Source organism: Lycium ferocissimum, chromosome 6 (assembly GCF_029784015.1).
Source record: "Lycium ferocissimum isolate CSIRO_LF1 chromosome 6, AGI_CSIRO_Lferr_CH_V1, whole genome shotgun sequence".
Classification (NCBI taxonomy): Eukaryota; Viridiplantae; Streptophyta; class Magnoliopsida; order Solanales; family Solanaceae; genus Lycium; species Lycium ferocissimum.
In genome coordinates, this window is record NC_081347.1 from 42,893,002 (window position 1) to 42,920,589 (window position 27,588).

A 27,588-nucleotide genomic window follows, 5' to 3' on the forward strand; every position below is an offset into this window, starting at 1 on the left:
TTAGCTAGAGTAGAAATAGGATTCAATGATCCTTTAATAAGTTTTTTTAACTAAATTATAATTATAATTCAAAAAAATACTAATATTACTTAAGAAATATTATAGTTACCTTTCAGATTAGCTGAAGGTGTAAAAAATCAACCACGCAGGAAACTTATAATTCTGTAAAATAAAACAACATTGTTAAAAAGAAGCTAAACTTTACTCTTCCTTTTATGTTTTTGTTGTGTTTAATTCAAGAGCCTTCCCAATTCCAGAGAGAGAATTCTTCTGCTTCTTCTTCTTCTTCTTCTTCCCAAAAAGACGAGCAGAATATCATAACGGTTGCGCATTGCACTTTGTTTTTGGCGATTAACTGATATCTTTGTGTCGGTGAAGGTTTGCTGCAAGTCAATAAAAGTGAATTTCTTTCTTTATTGCTTATAGCTGTCACACTGTGTATAGCCATTACCCCACTTTACATCCATATACTTGCAACTTCTGCACCACCATTCTTCATTTCTTTCCTCCCCCACTTAGCAATTTTTGGTGTTTCTGCATACTTACAACTAATTTAGTACCAAATACTTTCTTTCTTTCTCTCAGTACACTACACAATAACTCTCTTCACTAATATTAGATATCACTTTCCTAGCAATTTCTCATTAATTGTGTTGGGTTGTTCATCTGAGCTCAGGCTAGTATCAATCAATGTGGTTTTGAAATAATTCACACAATCTTCAAGTTAATATTTATAGTAAAATAACTTCTTCTTTTTTTTCTTTTTACCCCCACTATCTATACTGTTTCCACACTTCCTCTCCCTCCAGCGTATCGTGCTTTACCAACTGAGCAACCCTCACTTGTCTTATCGTAGAATAACTGCCTACATGCACGGCCTAAGCAGGCTAGGCAATGGCGTGAATTCGCCATCGCCACCATCGTCCCCTCGTTTCCGTCATGGACGGAATAATAAGAACACAGGTGTATGTGGTAGTAGTTTCCATAGTGAAGTAAAGTTGCAGAATTTTGCTGAGAAGTTAGGTTTTATGTTAGTATCTGCTGTTTATAGGAGAAGAGGGGTCTTACTTTTTGCTCCATTGTTGTATATATCTGGAATGCTGTTATATATGGGTGCTTTAGGGTTTGATGCATCTGGTAAAAGTGGTGGGGTGGAGCCACGTGGATCGGTTTATCGGAGCCCACAGGTTTTTGAGAAGCTATGGCCATTAATGGAGGCTGACAACAATGGAACCTCCAATTTGGTAATCTTTCATACAATTTGTAGTATGTACTTCTCTTTCACTTCCCAGGTTTTTGTTTTAGGGTGTGTTTGGTATGAAGGAAACTGTTTTTTGGAAAACAAGTGGTTTCTTACTTATTTGCTATTGTATGGTAAGTATGAAACAGGTTATTATTCTAGAAAGAGCATTTATATGTAATCTAGCAAAACATTGTGGGGTGGGGAATGGGGGTTTGGGGGTGGTAAGGGGCAGGGGCGTATCCAATCCATAAGGTATGGATTCATCTGTACCCATAGATTTTGGCTTAGACTATGTATATGTGTTAAAAGATTCTCTAAATATGTATAAAAAAATGAATTTTGAACCCAGTAAATATGATGGAGGTGGTAGAATAACGAATCTTAACTCATAAAATTTAAATCCTAGATCCGCCTCTAGCGGGGGTGGGATGGTCAAGGGTGGGGGTTGGGGGTGGATGAGACAATGAACCTAGAATGTCACTATGGAACTTGATTTCCCTACTTCAATTAGGGAAGTCATTTTCATCAATATTTAAGGAGCTATTTTTCCTAAAGAAAATGTTTTTCAAAACATTTTGACCAACCAAATATCAGAAAATTGGAAAACATTTTCCACAAATCGTTTTCCTCCATACCAAACACACCCTTAGTGTAGTGTGATTAAATTTCTGATTTGATATTAAATGTTAGTTGGCTTGTTTGGTTAGACTCTGGAACCACAATTTTGAACATGAAAGCTTAGAAAGGTAACTTGTGAACTTTAATCATGAGAAAAGATTTGAAGTGTAATGAGCTTCTAGAGGCACGTGTCCCCTATTAGATATTCTGTCCATTTGTATATTGGCTAACTAGCTATGAATGTTGAAAGTAAGTTGAAGGTATAAGTTGTATTGCTGTGTGAGCAATCAATCATGACAAGTCGAGATCCATAATGAAAGTACCTGTAGATAGAAGCCGTTTGTCGACCGGTGGACTATAATTTACTAGCTTAGTTGTGTTTATCATAAAAAATGTACTAGCTTAGTTGTAACAGTAGCTGAAGACTCAGGGTGTTAGTAAGTTAACTTAGTGAGTTAGTTACAGGTTAGTGAGTCAGTTAGATGATTAGTATAAATAGCTCTTGTGCACTTAGTTTCATTGAGTTAATACAGTTTCCATTTGAGCTCACTTTTCCTTTCTTCTCTCTCTAGCTTACTGAATACAATTTCAGGTTCCTTCTTCTGTGATAATCCAGATTTGACAGTGAATTTAAGCTATATGGATGGACAGCGTAAAGATTTTTTAAACTTAAATTTGTACTCTGTCTGACATTTTCGTAAACTGGAGTAGAATTGAGCTATCTGGGCTTGATTTACCACTTGAAAGTTTTACTATATTTATCATTGCTTTCCGTGTAAAGAGTCATATCCGGAATATTTCAAGATTTTTGCAGAGGTATAAATGGGAAGTTTGGGTTGAGCTGGTAACAGATGGTTATTTGATCCTTAATGGTTAAAAGTGATAATTTTTTCTTCTTTCTTTATGTCTTCCTAGAAAATTATTTCACATAGTTCTTTTTGCAGTGCCTTTTCGGAAAAAAAAAAAAATAGTTCTTTTTGCAGTGTGTATATGAAATCTCATTTTTGAGTTGGTAATGGGTGGTTATCAGTGTTGTCAAAGGCGCGCTTAAAGCGCGCTTAAGCCCTTAAGCGAGGCTCAAAACATGTTGAGCGCTTCGCCGCGCTTTATGTGCGCTTCAGTGTTGTCATCAAGGCTCTGAGACATAGCTTTTCTTGCCAATGAGCCTCTCTTGAAGAGGTGACACTAGATGAATGATATCTCCCTTTATCGTAATGTTTTTACAATTTCTTTGTCCATATATTTGTAATTCATGCTTATTATTATTAGTCTTGGACTAAACGTATATATATTTGTACTTTTGCACCATTGCGCTTTTTTTCATTAAAGCCCACGCTTTATTTGCGCTATGCACTTAAAGCCCCCGCTGACGTTAGAGCTTTTTTGCGCTTTTCGCTTTTGATAACACTGGTGGTTATCTGATTCATAATTGGTAAAAGTAACAGTTATTGATTCTTTCTTTATGTATCCTCTAAATAATTCCATTGCAGAGATCTTTTTGATGAATATTTATTATGAAAGTTGATAACACTAACCCATAAGTTTGATCGGTGTGAATTATGCAGTTAACAAATGTGTGGAATCCTAAGCATCAAGTTTGGAAGCCTCGTATTGCCCATACTGTTTCTCAAGAAGGTTTTCATTCTGTTTCGGCCAGTAGCAATGCTCCTATTATTTGTCTATTTTTCTTGCAATTAATGTTAAATTCTCCTAAACTGAGATATTGATGCAAAGCAGTATTCTACCTTAGTTTCAAAGTAAGATTGCCAATGTTTGAAATTGCCCAATTACTGCTTCCATAAGTTAAAGATGGTTAGCTACCATGCCAAGAACATATCAATAAAGTATCTCTGGTTCCTCTTTCTCCAGTTCTAACAAATTTTCCATCCCCAACCTACGCTTTTACCCTCCACATTGGAATTAAAGAAATCTAAATAGGACACTATTTGGATTCTCTGGTTTGCTTGGGCAGATAGGACCCTATTGTTTTTGGCTACCTTGCGGAATATCCAAAATCAATTTTCCTTGTGGCTTTGTTAAAGTAATTCTGAATTATGAATGATTAGTAATGGACATTCTTTTTGTGCTTCAAGGTTTCACAGAACTGCCAAAGTCGAATGGCTACCTCATAATTGAAGCAAATGGTGGATTGAACCAACAAAGGTTATCGGTATGTTCATTCGATATATTTGGTCAGTTGGATTGCCATGTTGAGAGAATTTATGAACGCCTGAAAGTTTTAATTTTGCCAAATTTGGTTTACAGTTTTTTTTTTTCTTTTTTCGCGACTGCATAATTTTGTTGCTCTGAACTCCATTTTTGGTGGCAAGATTAATTTGTTCACATGCACTACCGATTAGCTAAATTTAGTATTCAATTATTTCAGTTTAGCCCATTTCAGTCATTCACTTCTGGCAATTCAAATAGTTAAATTACCTTTCAATTAGAGGTGGCAGCAGGTTCCAAACTGACTTCTATGTTCCAATATTATTTCTGAAAAATGTCTTTAGTAGCTTGAAAAAGTTATTACCAAGACTGCAGTTTTATTATTCTGAAGGAATTATAAAAAAAAAGCAAAACTTGATCACAACAGACCAACTATTCTGAATTTGTACAAATAGGATAAGAGGAAATGAAAGAAAACAAGTTGAATTGCGAGTTGATGGGAGAGAGTAAGAGAAATGCTTTTTGCTCCTTATCAGAATGTAAGAGAGATGTTTTTTTTTTTTTTTTTTTTTTGTAGAATTTTGTAGGAGGAAACATTAATTCTCATTCGTATATTGCATTACTATCCAATACAGTATTTATAGGAAAAGTATACACAATATAAGGAAACTAATGTCTTATCTCGAGGGATTCTAGTTTTTACAATCCGATACAGTATTTATAGGAAAATTATACACAATATAAGGAAACTAATGTCTTATCTCGAGGGATTCTAGCTTTTGAACTCAAGGGATTAGTTTCCTAAAACACTAACAACAACAAAAACAACTAGTACGCCTCAATCCCAAGGTTTCCTAAAAAATCAATATCCTAAAATCAAGAATCCTGATAAATTAGAAACTATCCTTTTATGAAAAAGCTCAACAATTAAAGTCGAAGATTACAGTAGATTCTCGACACTCCCCCAAACTAGTGCATAGATATCAATCATGCCCAACTAGCTAATTAGAGATTCAAAACTCGGCTTACACAGTCCTTTAGTGAGAATGTTTGTAACTTGTTGTGACGTTGATATAAATGGCATATTTTGAAGTCCCACATCAGGTGGGATGAGGAAATTTGCTTCCTTTAATATGGTCTTGGGCAATCCTCACCTCTTGAGCTAGCTTTTGGGGGGTTAAGTTAGAAAAGTCCATTTCTTTATCATGGTATTAGAGCCAGACCCATCACAATTTATTGTCTACCCGATGTTGGGCCTCCATTTTATATTGTCATGCTCCAGATGTCCAGTCTTGGCGTGCAGAGAGTGTTGAATTCCCACATTGGATGGGATGAGGAAATTGGACTCCTGTATAAGGTTTTGGGCAATCCTCACATCTTCAATATTCTCATCCCAAGAAGATTCAAATAACGGTTTATATAAAAATAACCCATCCTAAAAACAGTATCAAAGATTGATAGAAAAGCAAATAAAAATACGGGGAATACAAATTAGGGCCAAAATTATGAAGCACCCAACTAAGATTTAGTTGAACACATTGATGAATTAGCAGTAATCACTACCAAGACATAACTTTTTTTTAAAAAGAAAAATGTCACTACAGTTACCAGTTTAAAAAAAAAAAAAAAAAAAAATCACTATCCAAGATAGTTAGCATAAAACGGATGAATCAGTAATTAAGATGCAAACAATTAACATCAGGAACAATCAAAAGAGAACTTGACACTAATTAGAATAGCATTCAATTGAAGAAACGAAGGAGAAAGAAAACTCATACATGAATTACCTAGCTGTGTTGTAATTCAAGGGAGGTTGTAGAAGAGAACTAAGCTAACCCTAATCTAAGCTAACAAGAGTGTTCTACACCCAAGAGAACATCTCATCCTTCATCAAAATTTACCCTTTCTACCCCCTCCGTCCCAATTTATGTGATATAGTTTGACTAGGCACGGAGTTTAAGAAAGAAAAGAAGATTTTTGAAATTTGTGGTCTAAAACAAGTCATAGATAGTTGTGTGGCTGTAAATTATTTCATTAAGGGAGGGGGTCAGGAAATTATAAAGAGGAAGGGGATAAATGAGCTAAAAGGATTAGAGTTGAATACCAAATTCATGAGTTATGGTACCAGGAGTAGGGGGGATATTTGGCTATCAAGGATCAATGAAACTAAATATAGTGTCGTGGAATGTAAGGGGGCTGAATTGTGCTAAGAAAAGAAACAGGATCAAAAACATATTACTTACTTGGAAGGCAGATGTGGTATGCTTCGAGGAAACGAAAGTGGAAGGGGAAATTGCAGAAATAGTAAAGGATGTATGGGGGAATAGATGGGTGAGTTATGTACAATTAGAGGCAAGTGGAACTAGGGGTGGAATTGTTATAATGTGGGATAGAAGGGTCTGGGAAGGAACACTCAGCAGTGTGGGAGCTTACTCTGTTTCCTGCAGTTTCTCAGGGATAGATAAAGACTTCAACTGGCATATTACAGGAGTCTATGCACCAAATGATAGAGTGGAGAGGGAAGAGACTTGGTGGGAGATTGGAGCAGCTAGAGGGTTAATTTCAGGCCCGTGGGTGCTGTGTGGAGATTTCAATATTGTCAGACATCCTTCGGAAAAAAAAATTGCAATAGAATCAGTAAAGCAATGACGGATTTCTCTGATTTCATGGAGGATATGGAATTAATAGATCTGGAATTATCAGGGGGAAATTTCACTTGGAAGAAAGGAGACAGATTCACAATAGCAGCAAGAATTGACAGGTTCCTCTTTTATGAAGAATGGGATGCAAACTCCAGAAATATTAAACAATCCATTATTCACAGAGTGACCTCTGATCATTCGCCTATAATGTTGCAATGTGGAGGTTGGGAAACTACAAATTCCTACTTTAAGTTTGAAAATTGGTGGCTGGATACAGAAGGTTTCAATGAAAGAGTGAAGGGGTGGTGGGATTCTTTCAACCACAGTGGGAAACCTGATTACATTCTGGTAACAAAGCTAAGAGCTTTAAAGGGGAAATTGAAAGAATGGAGCAAGACAGCACAAGGCAATCTGGGAATTCAAAAGCAGAAAGTGTTAAGCCAACTAGCTAAGTTGGAGGAAACACAAGAGCAGACAACTTTAGAGGAAGAAGAGATAGCCTCTAGGCTAGCTCTCACCATGGAATTTGAAGATATAGCCAGAAAAGAAGAGACAAAATGGAGGCAAAGATCGAGGGCAACTTGGCTAAAACAAGGGGATAGGAACACTAGTTTTTTTCACAAAACAGCTAATGCTCATAGAAGAAGCAACACAATTGACAAGCTGAGGGTTAGAGGAGAAACAATAACTGGTCCAACAGAGGTGCAAGAGGAAATTGTTGATTACTATGAGAAATTGTATACTGAGACAGAGGACTGGAGACCACAATTAGACATGAGAGATTGCCCCATGATTGAAGATGCTGACAATAACCTCCTGCAGGCACCATTTGAAGCTCAAGAAATTCTGGACAGCATAAAAGCTTGTGCAGGTGACAAAGCACCAGGCCCGGATGGATTTACCATGGCATTTTTCAGTCAGTGCTGGGAAATCATCAGCCCAGACCTAGTTGCAGCTTTTCAGAATTTCCATAAAGAAGGAATCTTTGAAAGGAGCCTCAATGCCACTTTTGTGGCACTCATTCCAAAGAAGAAGGGAGCAGTGGAGTTAAATGATTTCAGACCAATCAGCCTGATTAGGGGGGGGGGGGGGTTTACAAGATCATAGCTAAACTACTAGCTGAAAGACTGAAAAAAGTTATTCACAAGCTAGTGGATAGACAGTAGATGGCTTTTATCAAAGGCAGACAGATCATGGATGCAGTGCTGATTGCAAATGAATGTGTGGAGTCTAGACAGAGAAGCCAGAAACCAGGAATTCTATGTAAGCTAGATATACAGAAAGCATACGATCACTTGAATTGGAATTTTCTTGTTCAAATGCTACAGAAGATGGGTTTTGGTGCCAGATGGATCAGATGGATAAAGCAATGCATTAGTACAGTCAGATTCTCTGTCTTGATTAACAGAACCCCAAATGGCTTTTTCCCCTCTCAGAGGGGTTTGAGACAGGGAGACCCCTTATCCCCATTTCTCTTCATCTTAGCAATGGAAGGTTTGAGTAACATGATTCAAACAGCAAAGGTAAAAGGTTGGGTCAGGGGATTTCAGGTGGACAACAGATTAGTAAATAACTTGGAAGTAACTCATTTGCAATATGCAGATGATACATTGGTTTTTTGTGAGGCAGTGGAAGAACAGATACTGGTTCTGAGGGTCATCTTCATCATATTTGAAGCAGTATCAGGGCTACATATCAACTGGGGGAAAAGCTTCATTTATCCCATCAATGAAGTAACAGATTTGGAAAGTTTGGCAGAAAAGTTGGGAGGTAAAGTAGGAGAACTTCCAACAACATATCTAGGCATGCCTTTGGGAGCAAAAAGCAAGTCTAAGGGAATATGGAATGGGGTGGTGGAGAAGTGTGAGAAGAGATTAACAAACTGGAAAAGTCAATATCTCTCCTTGGGAGGAAGACTAACTTTGGTCAACAGTGTGCTTGATGCTCTACCTTCTTACATGATGTCAGTTTTCCCTGCTCCAGTGAGTGTGATAAAAAGAATTGATGCCTTAAGAAGGAATTTTTTCTGGCAGGGTAATGAAGACAAGAAAAAGTTCCATCTGGTCGATTGGGAGGAAGTAACAGTGAACAAGAAAGAAGGAGGTGTGGGGATCAGAGACATGAAAATGCAGAATAGAAGTTTGATGATGAAATGGTTATGGAAATTTGCAACAACTGACAATATGCTATGGAAGGAGGTCATCTCTGCAAAGTATGGGATGGAGAATAGCTGGATGACAAATGTGGTGACAATACCATATGGTTGTAGTGTATGGAGAACAATCAGAAATCTATGGCCTTTAGTCATAAACAGATCCAGTTTCAAAGTTGGCAATGGCCTGAAAGTTTCCTTCCGGGATGACAAGTGGATTGGTCATGAACCTCTAAAGCAACTCTATCCAGATATATACACATTATGCCTTCAACAACAAGCTTCAGTTGCTGAATTATGGACAGGACAAGGTTGGAATTTACACCTCAGAAGACATTTAAATGACTGGGAAATGGAAAGAATAGCGGCCTTCTACTCCACAGTTGATCAATTCAATGATTTAACAGGAGAAAGAGATACTATGGTTTGGAAGATAGACAACAAAGGTTTGTTCACTGTAAATTCTGCTTACAGAGACCTGAACACATCAAACAACCAGGAGGTAGGATGGCCATGGAAGATGATATGGAAAACTAAAATACCTTACAAGGTAAAGTGTTTTTCCTGGCTATTGGCAAAGGAAGTAGTGTTGACTCAGGAGAATTTAAACAAGAGGGGGTTCCAGTTGTGCTCTAGATGCTATTTATGTGGGGAACAAGCAGAGACAATCAACCATCTTTTTTTACACTGCAAATGGGCAGATCAGTTATGGAAGATATTCATCAGTCTGAGGAAGATCAGGTGGGTGAAACCAGGGAGCATTAAAGGAGTTCTTAGCTGCTGGAACAGAGATGGCAATGCTGCAAGACAGGAAGAGAGATGGAAAATTGTCCCAGCATGTATTTGGTGGACAGTATGGAAAGAAAGAAATCAGAGATGTTTTGAGGGCAAACAAAGTGACCTACAGAAGTTTAAAATGAATTGTTTAGCTCTATACTATTTTTGGTGTAAACAGGAAGTTTTAGGTCAAACTGAAGATAATTTTTGATGTTTTAGATTACTTGTAAGGAAGATTATAGATAGGAGATCAAGCTGTAAGGTGTAACATTTTGAAAGGGGGACTACATTCTTTTTGATGTAGTATACCTGTGGATATATAGTTAACTGTTACCATTATCAAAAAAAAATTTATTTCATTAAGGGTAAAAAGGAAAGTTTTAAGTTAAATTATTTTTAAATACAAAATGTATCATTCTTTTTGGGACAGACTAAAAAGGAAAGTGTATCACATAAATTGGGACAGAGGGAGTAAGAGGGATCAAGGGTATTTTTATACTAGGTCTAGAAAATAGTATGCAAAGACTAAATTAACCCTTAACTAGGCCTTAATTACAATTAGGCCGAAATAGCCAATAACACGAATGGGGTTCATGGAGACGGCTTTCTTCACTTCAATTCCATTCTCCTCCACGAAGTGTGATCGTGGAGACGTTTCTCCATGGCTTCCAAGCTGCTCTCTTCTGTCTGTCTCCGCATTTAAGTCGTGAAGACGTCCCTTGATCCACGAATTGGAGGCAGCTTCTCTCTCCTTCTTCCTTTGACTTGAAACCTTGGTTTCCATGACCTTTTGCAGTATTTCAAGGATTTGATATTAACGTGGAAACCCTCCTTAGCATGAGCGTTAATCTGAAAATTATCACCTCTTGAGCTAGCTTTCGGGGTTGAGTTAGGCCTAGGTCTAGCATAAAAATGACTCCTCCTTCAATCTTCTCCTTGACAAAATATCTGTCAATTTCGCGATGATTTGCTTTATCATGCTGATCCAGGTTGTGAGCAGTACCTATTGCTGCCTTGTTTTCGCAATAGAACTTCATAAACATGATCATAGGTTTCCTTAGTTCTTCGAACAACCTTTTTAGCGACATCATTTCACAAATCCCATGAGCCATCAATCAGTATTCTGCTTTCAGCTCTACTGCGAGCTACACCTTTTATTTCTTACTTCTCTATGTCACTATATTTCCCCAAATAAATGTGCACTGGCGCAGTAGCCTGAGGGAGATCGCCCACCTAAAATCGAACTTCCCAGTTTGCATCTGTAGAATTACGCCTCCTTGCTCGTTCTTTCCATAAACAACCCTCTTCCCGGAGAACTCTTCATATACCTCATGATTGACCCACTAAATGTACAACAAATGCAATGTTTGGTCAAGTGTGAGATAAGTAGATAAGTTTTCTTAATCTTCTGTAGTGTGCCACAATACCACATCTACTAGTTTCTCTAATGTTTTCGGACTCGTGATTGAAATCAATTGGCATTTTTGCCGGTTTACATCTATTTTGTCCTGTCTCTTTAAGTAAGTCGCTCACATAATTTTTATGTGAAACCGGCATGCCTCTTTTTGATCAAGCGATCTCCAAGCCAAGAAAGCATCTCAAGCTCCCAAGTCCTTGATCATACATATTCTCAAGGGCAATGTATCTTACAATGATCACATCACACCACGTTCTCTTCTTCTTATCATTTTCTGAGTCGTTTCACATTGTAGTTAGAGCAGAGTTTTCTATGGCAGGTTTTGGGTCATGGTCAGGTCTTAACATGACTTTTCTGCTAGTCTCTCTAATTTCAGAAATGACTTTCCTTAGGTATTTAAAGGTTTCTTCCTAGAGTCCCGGCCCTTCATCAAAATCTTGATTTAGCCCAGCCAAAAAAGATAAGCTTTATCATTTCTTCCCTTTTCATGAACCTAATAGATGGTACTATCTGTTGGATAATTCTCGTCATCATTACAATATTGGTCTAACTCTTGCCGAAGTGACGCCACTTCATTATAATACTCAGTAACTTCTTAATCTCCTGGCCTAGACGTCCACAAGTTAGTTTCTAATTCAAATATTTGAGAAAAATTCCTTAAAGTCCCCTAATAGCTTCTGGTACGTCTTTAGCAGTAGGAAAAAAAGGTAGGGTTTACCTATTGAAGGTTCCAAGGATTTAATCAGCCAGGCAATGATGATGGAGTTCTCAGACGCCATTCGCCTAGCCAAGCGTCTCCTTTTTCAGGTTTCCTGATATATTCAGTCAGATATCCCAGTCAATGCCCAAGTTCACGGTTTGTGCCCATTCCAAGTAATTCTTCCCGTACAGCTTGTGCAAAGTCAGCTGTAATGACTGATGGGATGAATCTCCCCCAAGAATCATGATGCTTCTGAACTGTTCAGAAATCAGGGTGCTTTCTCCTTTTGCTGCCGCTGATCTGCTACTTTCGGAAATGGCCGTTTCTGCAATATGACAGTGGAAATCTTATTCCCACTTCGATAACATGTATAAATTCGCCTTTGGAATGAAAGTTGGGTCATCGGAGGAGATTTTAATGTGTGTCATTTTGAAAGTGAAAGATTCAACTGTATAAGAAGATCTGGAGCCATGAAATGCTTCTCTGAATTTATTCAAGACATGTTGATTTACCATTGCAAGGGGCATTCTATACTTGGACCAGGGGCGAAAATTCACTACAAGCTTCTAGAAATTGATAGATTCTTGATTTCTTCAGAGTGGAATGACGCTTTTGGCTCTGTGAAACAATTGGCTCTACCCAAGGCTATCTCGGATCATAAACCCATCTCCTTAGAGAGCGGTGACTGGTCTAATGAACCTTCTTATTTTAAATTTGAAAATATGTGGCTCCAGCAGGAAGGTTTTACTGACTTGGTAAAGCAGTGGTGGCAAGGCTACGTGGTTAATGGTTCTCCGGACTTCATCCTCTCTCAAAAGTTGAAATCTTTGAAAAAGGATTTGGTTACATGGAACAGAGAGGTTTTTGGCAAAGTTTCTACCAGAACTAACAAAGCTTTGGAAGAAATTTTATTTCTTGAACAGGCAACTGAAGGGAGGTTACAAACTCAAGCTGGAAAGAACAAATTATTGCATTTGAAAATGGAGATCCAACAGTTAGCTAAGGCTGAAGAAACATCTTGGAGACAGAAATCAAGATGCCTGTGGTTGAAAGAAGGGGACAGAAATACTAAATACTTCCAAAGAGCTGCCAACTCTCATAGAAGTTACAACTGTATTGATAGGTTGAAGGTGGGGGACAACATCATTGATGACAAAGTGCAAGTAAAAGATGCTATTCTTGACTTCTATCAGCAGTTGTATGCTGAGGATGAAGCTTGGAGGCCTTCAGCAACCTTTGAAGGCTTGGGTTGTCTGAACCAAGACGATAGGGATGCTCTTGAACAACCTTTTGAAGAAGAGGAAGTGTTGAGTGCTTTAAACTCTTGTGCGCCTGACAAGAGCCCAGGACCAGATGGCTTCACAATGGCTCTTCTATCAGAACTGCTGGGACACTATTAAACAGGACCTTATGGGAACTTTTCATCATTTTCACAGCAATTGCCACATGGTAAAATCCTTCAATGCTTCTTTTATTGCCCTTATCCCTAAAAAGAAAGGTGCTATAGAACTTAAAGACTTTAGGCCTATCAGTCTTATTGGTAGTGTCTACTAGTTGGTGGCAAAGGTGCTGACTGAAAGATTGAAAAAAGTGATTGGGAGATTGGTCTCAGGTTATCAAAATGCTTTTATAAGAGGCAGACAGATCACTGATGCAGCTCTTATAGCAAATGAAGTCTTGGATTGGAGACAAAAAAGTGATGCCCCTGGTCTCTTATTCAAGTTGGATATAGAGAAGGCTTTTGACAAACTCAACTGGCAGTATCTCACTTCTATTCTAAGGCAAATGGGGTTTGGTGAGAAATGGATCAAATGGATTAAATACAGCTTTTCTACAGTTAAATTTTCTATTCTGGTCAACAGAAGTCCTGTAGGGTTCTTCTCCCTAAGAGAGGGATAAGGCAAGGTGACCCCTATCTCCCTCTCTCTTCATTTTGGCCATGGAGGGTCTCAGTAACATGCTGGAAAAGGCAAAGCAATTGCAGTGGATTGGTGGTTTTGAAGTGGGTAACAGGCCTGGTCTTACCGTTCCTGTTTCTCATCTTCTCTTTGCTGATGACACCCTTATTTTTTGTGGTGCTGAGGAGTCTCAAGTGAGGTATCTCAACCTCACCCTTATGATCTTTGAAGCCTTATCAGGGCTCCACATTAACATGATTAAAAGTATTATCTACCCTGTTAATATGGTTCCAGATTTAGAGTTTCTGGCCAGCATCATGTATTGTAGCACTGGCACTTTCCCCACCACATATCTAGGACTCCCCTTGGGAGCTAGTCACAGATCAATGGAGATTTGGAATGTGGTCATTGAAAAGTTTGAGAAAAGATTGGCCTCTTGGCAACAACAGTACCTTTCTCTTGGTGGCAGAGTAACACTCATCAATAGTGTCTTGGATAGTATTCCTACTTACTTCATGTCTCTGTTCCCAATACCATCAGAGGTTCAATATCAACTTGACAAACTAAGGAGGACTTTTTTATGGTCAGGTAATAGCGAAAATCACAAGTATCATCTAGTCGAGTGGGACAAAGTAACTCTTCCAAAACATCTAGGTGGTCTTGGTATAGAGGATTTAGCATTACACAACAAATTTATGTTAATGAAGTGGCACTGGAGGTTTAACCAAGATGATGCTGGTCTTTGGAAGGAGATTATCCAAGCTAAATATGGTAGCACTAGCCATTGGTGCTCCAACCCAATCTTAACTCCTTATGGAACTGGTTTATGGAAAGATATCAGGAGATTGTGGGATGAGTTCTTTCTCAACACTTCCTTCCAAGTGGGAAATGGGGCTCATCTTCTATTCTGGAAAGACAAATGGCTTGGCTCTATTACTCTTAAGGATGCTTTTCCCAGGCTGTTCCCTATAACAACTAACCCAGATTCAACAATTGCTCAGAACTGGGAGGACAACTCATGGAATTTGCACCTAAGGAGACACCTAAATGACTGGGAAATAGAGGACACGATAGCATTGATTGGGTGTCTACAGAACAGTCCAGTCCTCACTCAGAGAAATGACAGACTTAAGTGGGGCAGTAACAAGGACGGTTCTTATTCTGTCAAAGAAGGCTACCTGCTTCTGACCTCCAACAAGGACCTGATTGATCAATGGCCTTGGAAGCTCATTTGGAAAATCAATTTACCGCCTAAAGTCTCCTGTTTCTGCTGGGTCGCTCTAAAAAGGGCTTTTTTAACTCTGGACAACCTCATGAAAAGGAAATTTCATCTCGCTAATAGATGTTACATGTGCCATTGCACCTCTGAAACCATTAACCACCTATTCTTACACTGTCCAGTTGCTACAGATGTGTGGAATATGTTCCTCACTTTGTTTGGTTTGCAATGGGTTATACCTCACACTGTCAGGGAAGTTTTTGTCTGTTGGAGTTCTTGGAAAGTTGGGAAGGCCATCAGAAGAATCTGGTCTATGGTCCCTGCTTGCATTTTGTGGTGCTTATGGTTGGAAAGGAACCAAAGATGTTTTCATGGTATTGTGACTGCCAGCTCAAATCTCAAGGCCAGATGCCTGACTACTCATTTTAGCTGGATTAATTGTACCCCTGCATATAACCCAGACTCTTTTTTGGATTTTATTAGCTCCTTAGTCTTATGATAGATTCTTGGATTTGTCAGCTCTCTAGACTTATGATAGGTTTTTGTTATCTTTGTATGAGCTGATATTTCCTCCTCTTTTGTAACTATGCATCCCCTTGATGCCTTTGTGATTATAAAACACTTCCATCATCAAAAAAAAAAAAAAAAACATGTATAAATTCGCAGGAGGAATAATAAGTTCTCATTTGCATATTGCTGTACAATCTGATACAGTACTTAAAAGGAAAAATATACACGAAAATCAGGAAACTAATTCTAATGTCAGGGATTCTAATTTCTGATCCCAAAGGATAGTTTCCTATAATACCAAGATCCTAAAATTAAGGATCCTGATAACTAAAGAAATTATGCTTTCCTAGAAAAGCTCAACTATTAAAAGTCAAAGCTTACAATAGATTTCTCGGACATTTATTTATCTCATAAACAGATATTAGATGGGTTAGTGATTAACCCAATTAAACCTACTAAAAAAAGTCAAACCATTTACTAATATCTGTACCCAAACCTAGTTTATGTAGTGGATCAGATGGTTTATTTGGTTAAGGTCAACTTTTCCATTTCTACACGAATCACCTTTGGGAAATTTGGTATTCTTTTCAGGATGCAAGTGATAACCTTTTTCATAACGTGAAAATGAAATCTGTTTCGTATTTTCACTTGTCGAGGACAAAACAGTTTCCATACCTTAAATTTATTGAGTATAGAATGCGTAACCACTAGACATTTTTTGAACGGTTGATACTATTGTGCATATTTTGACCATTTGCCACGTGGAGTCTAGGCAAATGAAGATGTCACTGATCATTTTAGTTGATAGTGCACCTACCTAATTGTGTCTGAGTTATGGGGTAAGACAATATTCAATTCATTTTCTGTAGCTAAAACATGTTTTTTTGCTATGTATAAATTGCAGATATGTGATGCTGCAGCAGTTGCGGGACTACTGAATGCTACTCTTGTTATTCCAATTTTTCATTTAAATAGTGTCTGGCGAGACTCTAGGTATGGTTAGAATATAGTTGACTCACGGCATTATTGTTATTTTTCTCTACTATTACAAATCTTTATCTATTGATGGATGCAATAAACAGGTAAATAATTCGAGGGAAAGAAAGTTAATAGGAAATAGTCCGAAGCAAGGATTAATTACTCAAGTATCATGTCAGTTTGTTCAGTAGTCAATTTCATAGGACTTATATGGGGGCTGAACAGTGTATGCTTTTTAAGTTTATGTGCCTGATCTACAAATTAAAATAAAGCATGAAGAGCTTCCCAAATTCTTAATACTCAAGAGTGGTAATTTCATTCTTCCTGTAGATTGACTTAACATTTCGTTATGTAATTGAGCTCCCTTTTCAGAAAAAATCAGTCTATTGAAATGTACCAGAAATTTTTATATATTGTCATACGTGCAGCAAATTCGGTGACATATTTGATGAGGACTTCTTCATCTATGCTCTAAGAAATCATGTGAAGGTGGTCAGAGAACTCCCTGAAGATCTACTACTGCAGTTTGACAATAATATAAGTAGCATTGTTAACTTGAGAGTAAAGGCATGGTCCAGTCCAACCTATTATCTTCAAAAGGTCCTGCCAAAGCTGAAGGAGTTGGGGTATGAGTCTTTTGCCTACGAACTAATTGTCTTAGCCTTTTTGGTTGGAAGAGTTATGTTTCTCTTTGTGGTTCTTATTAGGTTTTTCCTATATTGTTCTCATTGAATGATAAATCAGGTGTATATTACTTGTCATACATACTTTGGGGACACGTAAAGAAACCTTGCATTCCATCAAAGTGCATAGATAAATCCCATAATAGCAACATTAACATAAAGAGTTGTGTTGATTTTTCAATATCCAATTATGATCAATTGTGATTGTCGGATCTAAATGAGATCTGCCAGACTGTTAAGTATTTTAGGGGATTAGATCATGCTCAAACCATCCCTTGATTGTCTTCTCCTCAATTAACGAATTAGGTTCCTAATTTGTTTTGTCTTCTCTATAAATCTGTACCTCTACAAATGAATAAAATAGAGCATTTTGGTACCAAAATTAAATATCAGAACAGCTTTATTCTTGTGCTGTTCATGGCTAAAACAACATTTACTAGGCAATGTCACCTAGAGGCATCAGCAGAAGCGTAATGAAGTTCTGGCCAAGACAATGATTCCTCTCATTGTCTATTTTGGATCGCCTCTCAATGGCTGAATAGCAAGAATTATTTGGAAAATGGGTGAGCAGTCATTTCGTTTCGGCGATTGATACTCTAGGGAAACTTGGGCACCTAACCGGAGAAACGAAGCCTAAACCAGCAGACCCTAGAATGAACACCTGAAGATCAGGAAACTCGGTGGTAATCGCTTGACTACTAAACGAAGCCTGTTACATGTAACCATATGGCATGTGAAAAGTGAAATGACAAAAGTTGTGATAGACGCCGAAAATAGTAATCTTGGCGATGAAGCAGAAAACAACCTAAGAAAGCTAAGAGATCACAAAGGTTTAAATAATGAAAATCAAAAAAGCTGAGACAATAGAGCCTTTTCAGGACACAATTAGTGACAAGGACATGGAGCAAAAGGAATTACAGGGTTAATCGAGGAGAAACTAGAACTAGGAAAAAGTGATCAAGGACTCATTAGAACCAGACGTCCACCCCACAAAATCACACTGAAATTCAAGGTAATTCTCCAAGATCTAACTCTGATTTATCATTTGTTCCTTTAGACACTGACCTTCTGGTTGCCAAACGTAAAGGGGTAAGAAAAGTCACCAAGCATCTCATGTCAAATTTTGTGTCATATAGAAACTTGTCACCATCCTATATAGCTTTTCTTTCTCAGTTACTAGAATGGAGATACCAAGAATGTGCAGGATGCTTTGAACGTTTCCAAGTGGAAGGAGGTAATTCTAGAAGAGATTATCGCTTTTGGAAAAAATGAGACCTAGGCTGATCCCAAATTTCATTTGCTAATTTCACGAAAGGTAGGGGTAAGGTCTGCGTACAACCTACCCTCCCCAAACCCCACTTGTGGGATTACACTGGGTATTATGTTGTTTTAACTCACTCTTATTGATAACAAAAACTCTTAATTTGTGATGAGGAATATAGGTCAAAAAAGAGTTATCCGCGAAAAGAAAGACTTTTTGCATCAGGAATTTTGCCAGTTACATATTTTTCATCTTGACGAAAATAATATTCTTGCTACAGTGAAAAGTAGGCCACATCCGCTTCTCTTTGCTTTTTGCAAATCACATGTTCCATTTTTGCTTCTAAAATCTACTGTCTTAGTGATGAAAGAACAATCTCAGAAATGATAGATTTAAACTATGTGCATTTTAAAGGGATCATATACTCATAAACTTGGGGTTTTACCCCTGCCTCTCTGGCACCATCAATGAACTAATGTTTCATCTTCCTTTAACCTATTTCTCCATTAATCTTGTAAACATGCCGCATTTACTTGTGCCTGCGATGATTGTGCAGGGCTGTTCGCATTGCACCTTTTTCTAACAGATTGGCCCATTCAGTTCCTCCAAATATCCAAGGGCTGCGATGTATGTGCAATTTCGAAGCGCTTAGGTTTTCCGAACCCATACGCATGCTTGCAGCAAAGATGGTTGATCGAATGGTAAAAAAGAGCTCCAAAACGAGTGGAAGATATGTTTCGGTGCACATCCGCTTTGAAGAGGTGCTACCCTTTTCTTTTTAAACCATGCTTCAATTGTTTATTCACTTTAAGGGCTACACTGATCATCGAAGACTCTTTTCCTTTTGAAAGATAAGCCTGCAACTTAATACTGTTTTTTCCTTTTATAATAGGACATGGTTGCATTTTCATGCTGTACATATGATGGTGGGGAAGAAGAAAAACATGAGATGGATATTGCCCGTGAAAGAAGTTGGAGAGGAAAATTCAGGCGAAGAGGAAGAGTTATAAGGCCAGGTGCAAACCGAATCGATGGGAAGTGCCCGCTAACTCCACTTGAGGTATGAGGGATGTGAATAATCACCCAGATTTCTTGCTTGTGCTCTCTCTACTTTTTTCCTTTCTGATGCCCTCCCATTTCAGCATGTAACAGCAATTTTTTTTTTTTTTTAAATTTTGATAAATAATGAGTTGTTTTATTGGTGATTAACAAAACGAGAATAACGTAGCTTAAACATCATTTACATCAACCATGCTGCACAAAATGATAGCAAACAATTACATTTGCTTTTTGAGCCATTTTCCTTCTTGCCCTAAAAAAGTCTTGAATTCCTTTCTTTCCATGTCACTCAACAGATTGCTGCTGGTATAATGTGCCACGTAGTTCCATTTAATTTCAAATTGATTCCGAAGTGGCTAAACTTAGAAAAATTATAATCTTAAATAGGGGTCCCAAAATCAGCTAAATGTGCACTTCCCCTCGTCGTCTTGGCAGTATCATCAATCATCATATATGCCGTATCAGGCTAACACTTTAAAGGGGCTATTGCACAGGAGCGGCGTTTACCCTGCGCGCATCCAAAAAGTAGTGGCTACGAGTCCCTTGTCATAAAAAAAGAAGTATGTTGAGAACATTCTTTTGCCGTGAATGACAGTGTCTGATCTGTTACTCTCTCTTTAAATTCAATACCTAGGAATACTGTAATTTACCTAGGTCTTTTGTATGACAATGATGAAAGTGATGTCGCTTCAAGCTAATCAAATGCCTCTTTGATAAGTGACACTTATATCAATAGCGCTAGCAATTTTCGAACCGATCATGATAAAATCGTATTTAACCCACCCATTTAGAATGTGGGAAATGTGGGTTCAGCCCATAAGAAAATAGGTTGAATGGGCTCGGAATTAGTCATAAATAGGTCACTCGTTCAATTACCCATCATCCTCAGTGTTGTTTGGAAGTAAATCTAAGACTGAAATCCTTCTTTTCAAATGGAATTGTGACCACCAACAACCATAGAAGTTTGACTAGGCAGGTGTTTTATTGCCAAGGACAGCAGTGATTAGGGCAATAATATTGAACACTGTGAGGCATACTCCACTCTAATTCCCTTGCATTGTTAGCCTCTAATATCACAAAAGAAGAATTGAATGTGTTTTGGCTTTAATGAAAAATTACACAGGTGAAAGTTGAAGCTTTCTAAGAAGGAAGGAGAAAGAGTAGCTTATGAACTAAAGGTAATCCTTTAAAACAATCAATCAGCAACTTCTGAACATAAAGTGAACAGTGTAGCGAAGGCAGAAGCATCCATGACGGTCAAGTCGGTTCTGCTTTTTACACCAATGGCAAAAATAACAATGGGCTATAACAGTAAAAGATACATCACCTTAGGCATACTTTTAAAATGCAGCGCAGCGGACTTAGTGCTGTGGGTGTCTTCTTGAAAATTTTATAAAGAAATTGGTTGCAATAGTTAGCTGTTTTTTAGAAAACATTCAACCAACCAAAATCATAATTACTTGTAAAATTTTGAGTAAACTAAGTAAATGAAAACCATTGTTCTCCGTAACGTGCTCTAATAAAATATCTCGAAGAAATTTCTCCAATAGATTGTCCACAATCTAGCCTTGTCCAGTTCCTTTCTTAACATAATATTCAACTGAATTGGTGGTTTTCTTATTTTACTATTCTCCCTCCCTTTGTCCTTTGGGAAGATTCAATTGACTTTTGATGGATGAAGAATTGCTCAAGCATTGTTGTAAAAGATTAGTGTGGCTTTGGGACCAAAGTTGATATACTTTATGTTCTTATACACAGCTGTTGTTTATATAGGCAAGACTTCTGAACTGTTTTGGTTATCTCTTTGCCTGCAACTTGCACCATGTGGCATGACAAACTGTTGCAATAAACATTTTCCACGAAACGCTTCTGGGACAAATTATCAAAATATTATAATATTAGGGTTGTGAAATAGGTGATTAGTTATTGTTTTCCCACTTTGTTTATGCTTTACTGAGCGCTGCAATGTTACCCATTCTTTTGATAAGGTGAAGGATATGTTTCATTTTCTGGTTTATCAAGCTAACAATTCAATGATTTATTCTTTAGGTAGGCATGATGCTTAGAGGTATGGGGTTTGACAATAACACCTCACTTTATGTTGCGGCGGGGAAAATGTATAAAGCTGAGAAATATATGACCCCACTCAAACAGATGTTCCCAAGCCTGGAATCAAAGGATACATTAGCTTCCACAGAAGAACTTGCTCCATTTGAGGTATAACTCCGTGGCTCCTTTTGCGTTATGAAATAGGCTTATTCTATCAGAAAAGTAAGCTGCGTAAATTTTTGGTGCAGGGCCACTCATCTAGGTTGGCAGCACTTGATTATACAGTCTGTCTTTATAGTGAAGCTTTTGTCACAACTCAGGGTGGCAACTTTCCTCACTTCTTAGTGGGTCACAGAAGATATCTCAATGAAGGACATGCAAAGACAATCAAACCTGATAAAAGGAAATTGGCTCTTTTGTTTGACAGCCCAGATATCAGGTTAAACTAAATGCGACATCCTTTTAGTTTTCCAGTGGTTACTTGCACCAGTTGACTTTCCTTGCAGGTTCTTGTGTTAGTATGCTGCAGATATATGCACAAACATACTCACATGGTCTTACTTACCTCTTTTCATTGCATTGGCACTAAAGAAACTGGAATTTCTCAACTTATTTTCTCTCTCTTTTTTTTTTTTTTTTGGTTAACCGTGGCGTCTGTCTCTTTTCACATACATTTACATTCAATACATGTAAAACTGAAAACAGGAAGACAATAAAATCCAAAGGAATAGAATACACAGCATCGAAAGGTGTGTTTTTTCCTTTTATGTTGAACTTGTATAGACTGGGCATCCGTCCTGGAACTAAAAAAGGATAGGAATATCTTTCATGCCCTGATAATGAGTGAAACTAGAGACAGGGAATCTAGAAGTCAACAGAGTTCTCAGTCTGACAGTTCGACATCTGCAATATTTATCTTACGCTTGAAAGTATAGTTTTAAATGAAGTGTTATTTGAAAGTCAATAGGGGAAAAAATGTAAACGAGAAGCTAGTTAATCATTGGAGACTTCTTATTAGTTTAAATTGCTGTTCAGCTTGGTCATTGTTATTCAAAAAGTGAAAACAATACGATATTGGTTATTGGAATGTCAGTTTTCTTGATCATGTCTCCTGCTGTTAAGTAAAAGGGCAGCCCGGTGCACTAAGCTCCCGCTATGTGCGGGGTCCGGGGAAGGGCCGGACCACAAGGGTCTATTGTACGCAGCCTTACCTTGCATTTCTGCAAGAGGCTGTTTCCACGGCTCGAACCCGTGACTTGCTGGTCACATGGCAGCAACTTTACCAGTTACGCCAAGGCTCCCCTTCTGTCTCCTGCTATTAAGTATTTGCAAAAATCCGTCATAGCAATTGCTGCCAATGATGCATTTATAAAACGTTTGGTTTAATGATAAACTTTTTCCACTTATGCATGTTGTGAACTTATTAACAAGACAATCTATTTGTATTCAATTTCTACAGATGGAAAGACTTCAAAAGCCAATTGCAAGACATGCTTCGTCATAGTGATACAAAGGGGATCGAGTTAAAGAAACCCAGTAGCTCCATCTACACATTCCCAATGCCAGATTGCATGTGTAAGCATTCAGATGCTAAAAGTGCAAGTGGTAACAGGAGAAGACTACTATGATACCTTAGGACACACGATAGCTTTAGAAAAGATCATATACTTGCAAAGGGAATACTCAATAGCTACACAAAAGGTTTTGCACTTAGTAACTTTCTTTTGTTCCTTTCAGTGATCCATTCTTTTGGACCTGAGTGGAGTGTCTATAATTCATTTGATATTTCTGAAAGTCCTTTGACTGGGTTGTTATTTAAACTGAAAGGCTCAAGTTCATTCTAAACAGATGCTGTAATTCTTGGCAGTAATTATATGGGACTTTTTCACTGCAAACCCATGCGGTGCAAAGTGTTTCCTACTGGTTGCCTAGTTGTATCTTTACCGGCAAATAATTATTCTATATACCTTGCTTTACAGGGAATTATGGACTAAACAACTTGAAGATTTCAAGAAGAAAAGAAAGCTTCTTTGTAATTCTCGATGAATTTACTCCCATGAGACTTTTTATACGATAAGTCCTAATAAATAAGGAAAGAAAATATTATATAATCAATTATAATACAATATCAATCAATAACAATTACCCCTATAAATAAGCTGGAAGATCGATCAATCAACACTCGTCCTCAAATTGGTGCCCAAATGTCACACATGCTGAACTTGCAAATTAATGTATGAAAAATCTGTTTTTTGAGGCTTTTGGTAAGAATATCAACTAGTTGCTTTTCTGATGACATATGGAACAAATTCAAGAAACCACTCGTAACTTTTTCTTTGATGAACTGTCGATCAATTTCTTCAAAATGCTTTGTTCGGTCATCTTTGGATTGAATTATGAGCTACACTTATTGCAGCCTTCTTGTCACAACACAAGGAAAGTTTCTCCTTTTTGGACAATCTCAATTCCTCCAGTAGTTTTTTTAACCACAAATGTTCACAAACATCATGAGCTATAGATCTGCCTCCCCGTTTTATCTAGCAACTACACTTTGCTTTTTGCTTCTCTAAGCGACCAAATTTTCTCCTATGAATGTTCAGTAATCGGATGTAGATCTTCATCATCTAGAGATCCAGCCCAATCCAAGTATGTAAAAGCTTCTATTTGTAGGTGATTGTGTCTTCAGAAAAGTAGACCTTTTTACCGAAGCAGACTTTAGATATCGCAAAATGTGAAAGACAACTTGCATATGAGGATCTCAGGAGGGATCATGCATGAACTGACTTACCAGGCTGACTGAATAGGCTAAGTACCGTTTAGTGTTAGATAGATAAATGAGTCTTCCAATCAACCTCTTATATTTCTCTTTATCAACCGACTCTTCAACTTCGCTTTGTACTTTGTAATTGCTTTCAATGGGCGATTCTGCTAGTTTGCAACCTAGGATTTTTCAACCTAAAATTTTAGTTTGAAATGAAAAACATTATCAAAATTTGATTTTGATTAGTATTCTGAAACTCTCACCGAGAAAATTTTGTTGGTGATCATGGTATGAGAATTCTGACTTATTGACCAGAGTTGACTTTTTAGGTCAACCTTTGATCGTGAGTTTGAGTTGCTCCAAAAATTAAGAGGATGTTCATCCATTTTTTTTTCATTCTAACCTTGTTTTTATGTAGTGTGAGCTAATTCAGAGACCTAAGAACACCATTATGGTTTATTAAAAAATGTGCTTGAATTGTGATTTCGAGGTAAATGAGAATTAAGCTTTGGATGCTTGCTTTTTCAAAGTCTGATTTTAAAATACATTTTGTTTGCCTATTCCATGTGCTGGGACGAGTGTGTCCTCAGTGGAGTCGACAGTCTTTGATCAGCCATGCGTATATTGTTTTATTGAAAATGCTGAAATTATTTAATAAATGATCGGGTGTGTAACATGGCTTCGTACCATAACGTTGGAGCATTGGTACATTTGGGGGATTACGTATGCTATCGTAAACTCATTGGGGGTGTTTTGTTAATTTCCTCCATCGCCGAATATGATAAATATCTCGTGTAAAATTGTATGAGCTGTGATTTTTTGTTGTTGAATGATTTAATTAGATTCGACTGATATATTGCAATGTGATGTAATTATTGTGTATATTATTTCTATGCTATGTATTTGTTATTTCTAACACAATACTAAGAGTTTTCAACGGGGCGGGCAAGAATCTACTGGACTATATTTAATATAACTCATTCCTTACCTGTACGGTTATGCAAATACTGTTATTGAAGATAGAGCGAATGGTTGATGAATTTGCTAGAGTTAATCTTGTTATTGAGGTGAGCTGCCACCTTTCGTGGAGTCTCGTGACAGAGTCTTTATTTATTTAGTTGTCTTTATTTATTTATTTATTTCTTTTGGGTATTGCGCACCTGACTTTGAAATTTATGTAATTTTTTAGATGCTCCGTGGTCTTGAGAGTGGGATTTGGACTGAAGCTTCATTTATTCGATTTTGTTATACTTTCATAATTTATTTGAATAATTAAATTCGTGCTAAGTTATTAAATGTGGTTGTACTTACATTTATCTTCTCTTAGTGTGTAAATAAATGATAAGTGCACATTTATCTTCTCTTAGTGTGTAAATAAATGATAAGTGCATAGTAAATTCAGATTTGCCTGGTGGATAGTGTGTGTTGGGTGTCAATCACATTTATGTGGTAATTTGGGATGTGACAATTGAGTTGTAAAAGAATTTTGTATATGACCGATTTGAAGTTATTTTTTATAAGAACGATTTGGAGTATAATAATCGGGTGATTGTTGACGTTAAGGTTTAGATTTAGGTCATAGATTACAAGGGTTTGTACCCCACTTTATTTAGTGGAGTTTGGAGTTAAATCCTAGTAGGTAAGTCGTGATTTTTGCACCTGTTGAGCTGAGTGTTTTTCGATGTTAAAATCTATATTTTGATTATTCCGTACTTTAATGTGTTAGTTGTTTAAACTGAATACTCATAAGAACTATGTTTTATTGTTGAATTAGGCAAATTTTAAGAGGTGACAAAATTGGTACGACTCAATTCACCTTTTTGAGTCGTGAAGGTGCACCTAAATTTAATAATTAGATATGTGTCATTTTCTAATCTTCTACTTGTATACATCGGAAATATAATGTTACACATGACATGAAGAGAGAAGGGCATGTGGCAGACGAGGTCAAATAATGGTGTGATGTTTGATTTAATTCGGAAGGAATGATTTCGTTCAACCCCGATCAAAATGTTACTAAACAATTGATACGGGTCATTTATGAACAACAAACGTTACGTAACCGATCCGAATTCAGAGTTGAACGTTACACTTATGCATTAAAAGTAGCTGATAGAGGCTGTGCGTCCACCAAAAAATATATGAGGGACCTGGTTGTGTACCAGTTCCGTGATGCAGTGCAGTAAGTAAACAAGACAAGATTTTACCGTGAAAAACTCCTTGCTCGCGGATTAAAAACCACGACCTACCCCAGTAGGATTTCAACTCCACTACATGGAGCAACTCAGATTACAACCTACTGTAAACTAGGAATTAACTCCCATAATCCCTCACCCTTACAATGGCTATCTTGTAATCTTCACACAGTGACTAACTCTAGCAACCCACAACTAAGGTTAATTACCTCTAGAGAAACTTAACTAATACACCTTAGACTAACACTAGCCAAGGGTAACACTTAATAGATTGAAAGGTAAACTGCCTAACAACTACTAAGAATTTGAAGTACCTACAAACAACTTCTTTTAGAGATGAGTAGGTTACAAGTTAAAGCACATGAAACAAAGCTTGAAAAACAAACTAAGAGACTAAAACGTCTTTAGCGTTGGAAGCAGGTCCTTCAGTTTGTGATTAGCTTTGTTGAACACTTGGAGAGTCTTGTGAAGGCTGCACCTTTGAGTGATTTTTAGGTTTTCCAAGTGTTGCACAATATGTTGCAACATGTTATATATATAGTAGGAAGCATGTGGCATGGATAGAGACCACTCATTTAATATTTGACCTAAAGCATGGGCCAGCTCAAGTGTTGTACTTGTGTACAAAGGAGTAGCTCGGGTTTCACAATCTGCTCTCCGCTACCGTGCAAGATGACAGAGAGTCGCGAACTGCACTGTGTCTCTATCTCGGTTCCGAATCGCCTTGACAATCATCAAAACACGAATGCACTTGAGCTTATCAATTTTCCTTTTTTTGATGATGACAAACTCATAGACAATGTTCCCCCTGGAACCAGATCCCACTTAGTCCCCCTGCGACGCAGACCATCATTTCCAATGCACCTACAACATGTTAGCAACAAAAAACATTTCCTTTGTGAACCAGAAGACCAGGTCACCCACTAAAGGGTCCTTTAATTTTGGCACATATCAATCTTTCAGTTCTTCCCCCTTAGTCCACAACACCACTGCTACAGGCCGTACGCTCACCAAATAGTATGAGGGACTCGGTCGTGCCTACCCCTTATGCAACGCACTCAGAATCAACACAAGATTTTTACGTGGAGAACTCCTTGCTCAAGAGATTAAAAATCACGACCTACCCCTGTAGGATTTAAACTCCACTAACCGAGCAACTCAGGTTAAAACTCTATCGTAAGCTAGGAATTAACTCCCATAATCCCTCACCCTTACAATAAGGCTTATGCAACCCTCACCCTTGACTACCCCTAGCCAAGC

General features: G+C 37.7%; 1 protein-coding gene and 1 long non-coding RNA gene across 2 annotated transcripts; both read left to right on the top strand.

Annotated features, from left to right (window-relative positions):
• Nucleotides 1-212: 212 nt before the first annotated feature.
• LOC132059692 (O-fucosyltransferase 9) lies at nucleotides 213-23,292 on the top strand. Its single transcript, XM_059452395.1, has 10 exons — nucleotides 213-1,244; nucleotides 3,427-3,496; nucleotides 3,955-4,031; nucleotides 16,247-16,335; nucleotides 16,749-16,946; nucleotides 18,821-19,025; nucleotides 19,157-19,324; nucleotides 21,373-21,540; nucleotides 21,621-21,811; nucleotides 22,832-23,292. Exons 1-10 carry the CDS (start codon nucleotides 870-872, stop codon nucleotides 22,998-23,000), a joined length of 1,710 nt encoding a protein of 569 aa, XP_059308378.1. The 5' UTR covers nucleotides 213-869; the 3' UTR covers nucleotides 23,001-23,292.
• Nucleotides 20,164-21,169, top strand: LOC132059694 (uncharacterized). The gene is made up of 3 exons (XR_009415710.1): nucleotides 20,164-20,349; nucleotides 20,447-20,501; nucleotides 21,097-21,169. It is a non-coding gene; the product is annotated as an uncharacterized LOC132059694 (long non-coding RNA).
• Nucleotides 23,293-27,588: the final 4,296 nt, after the last annotated feature.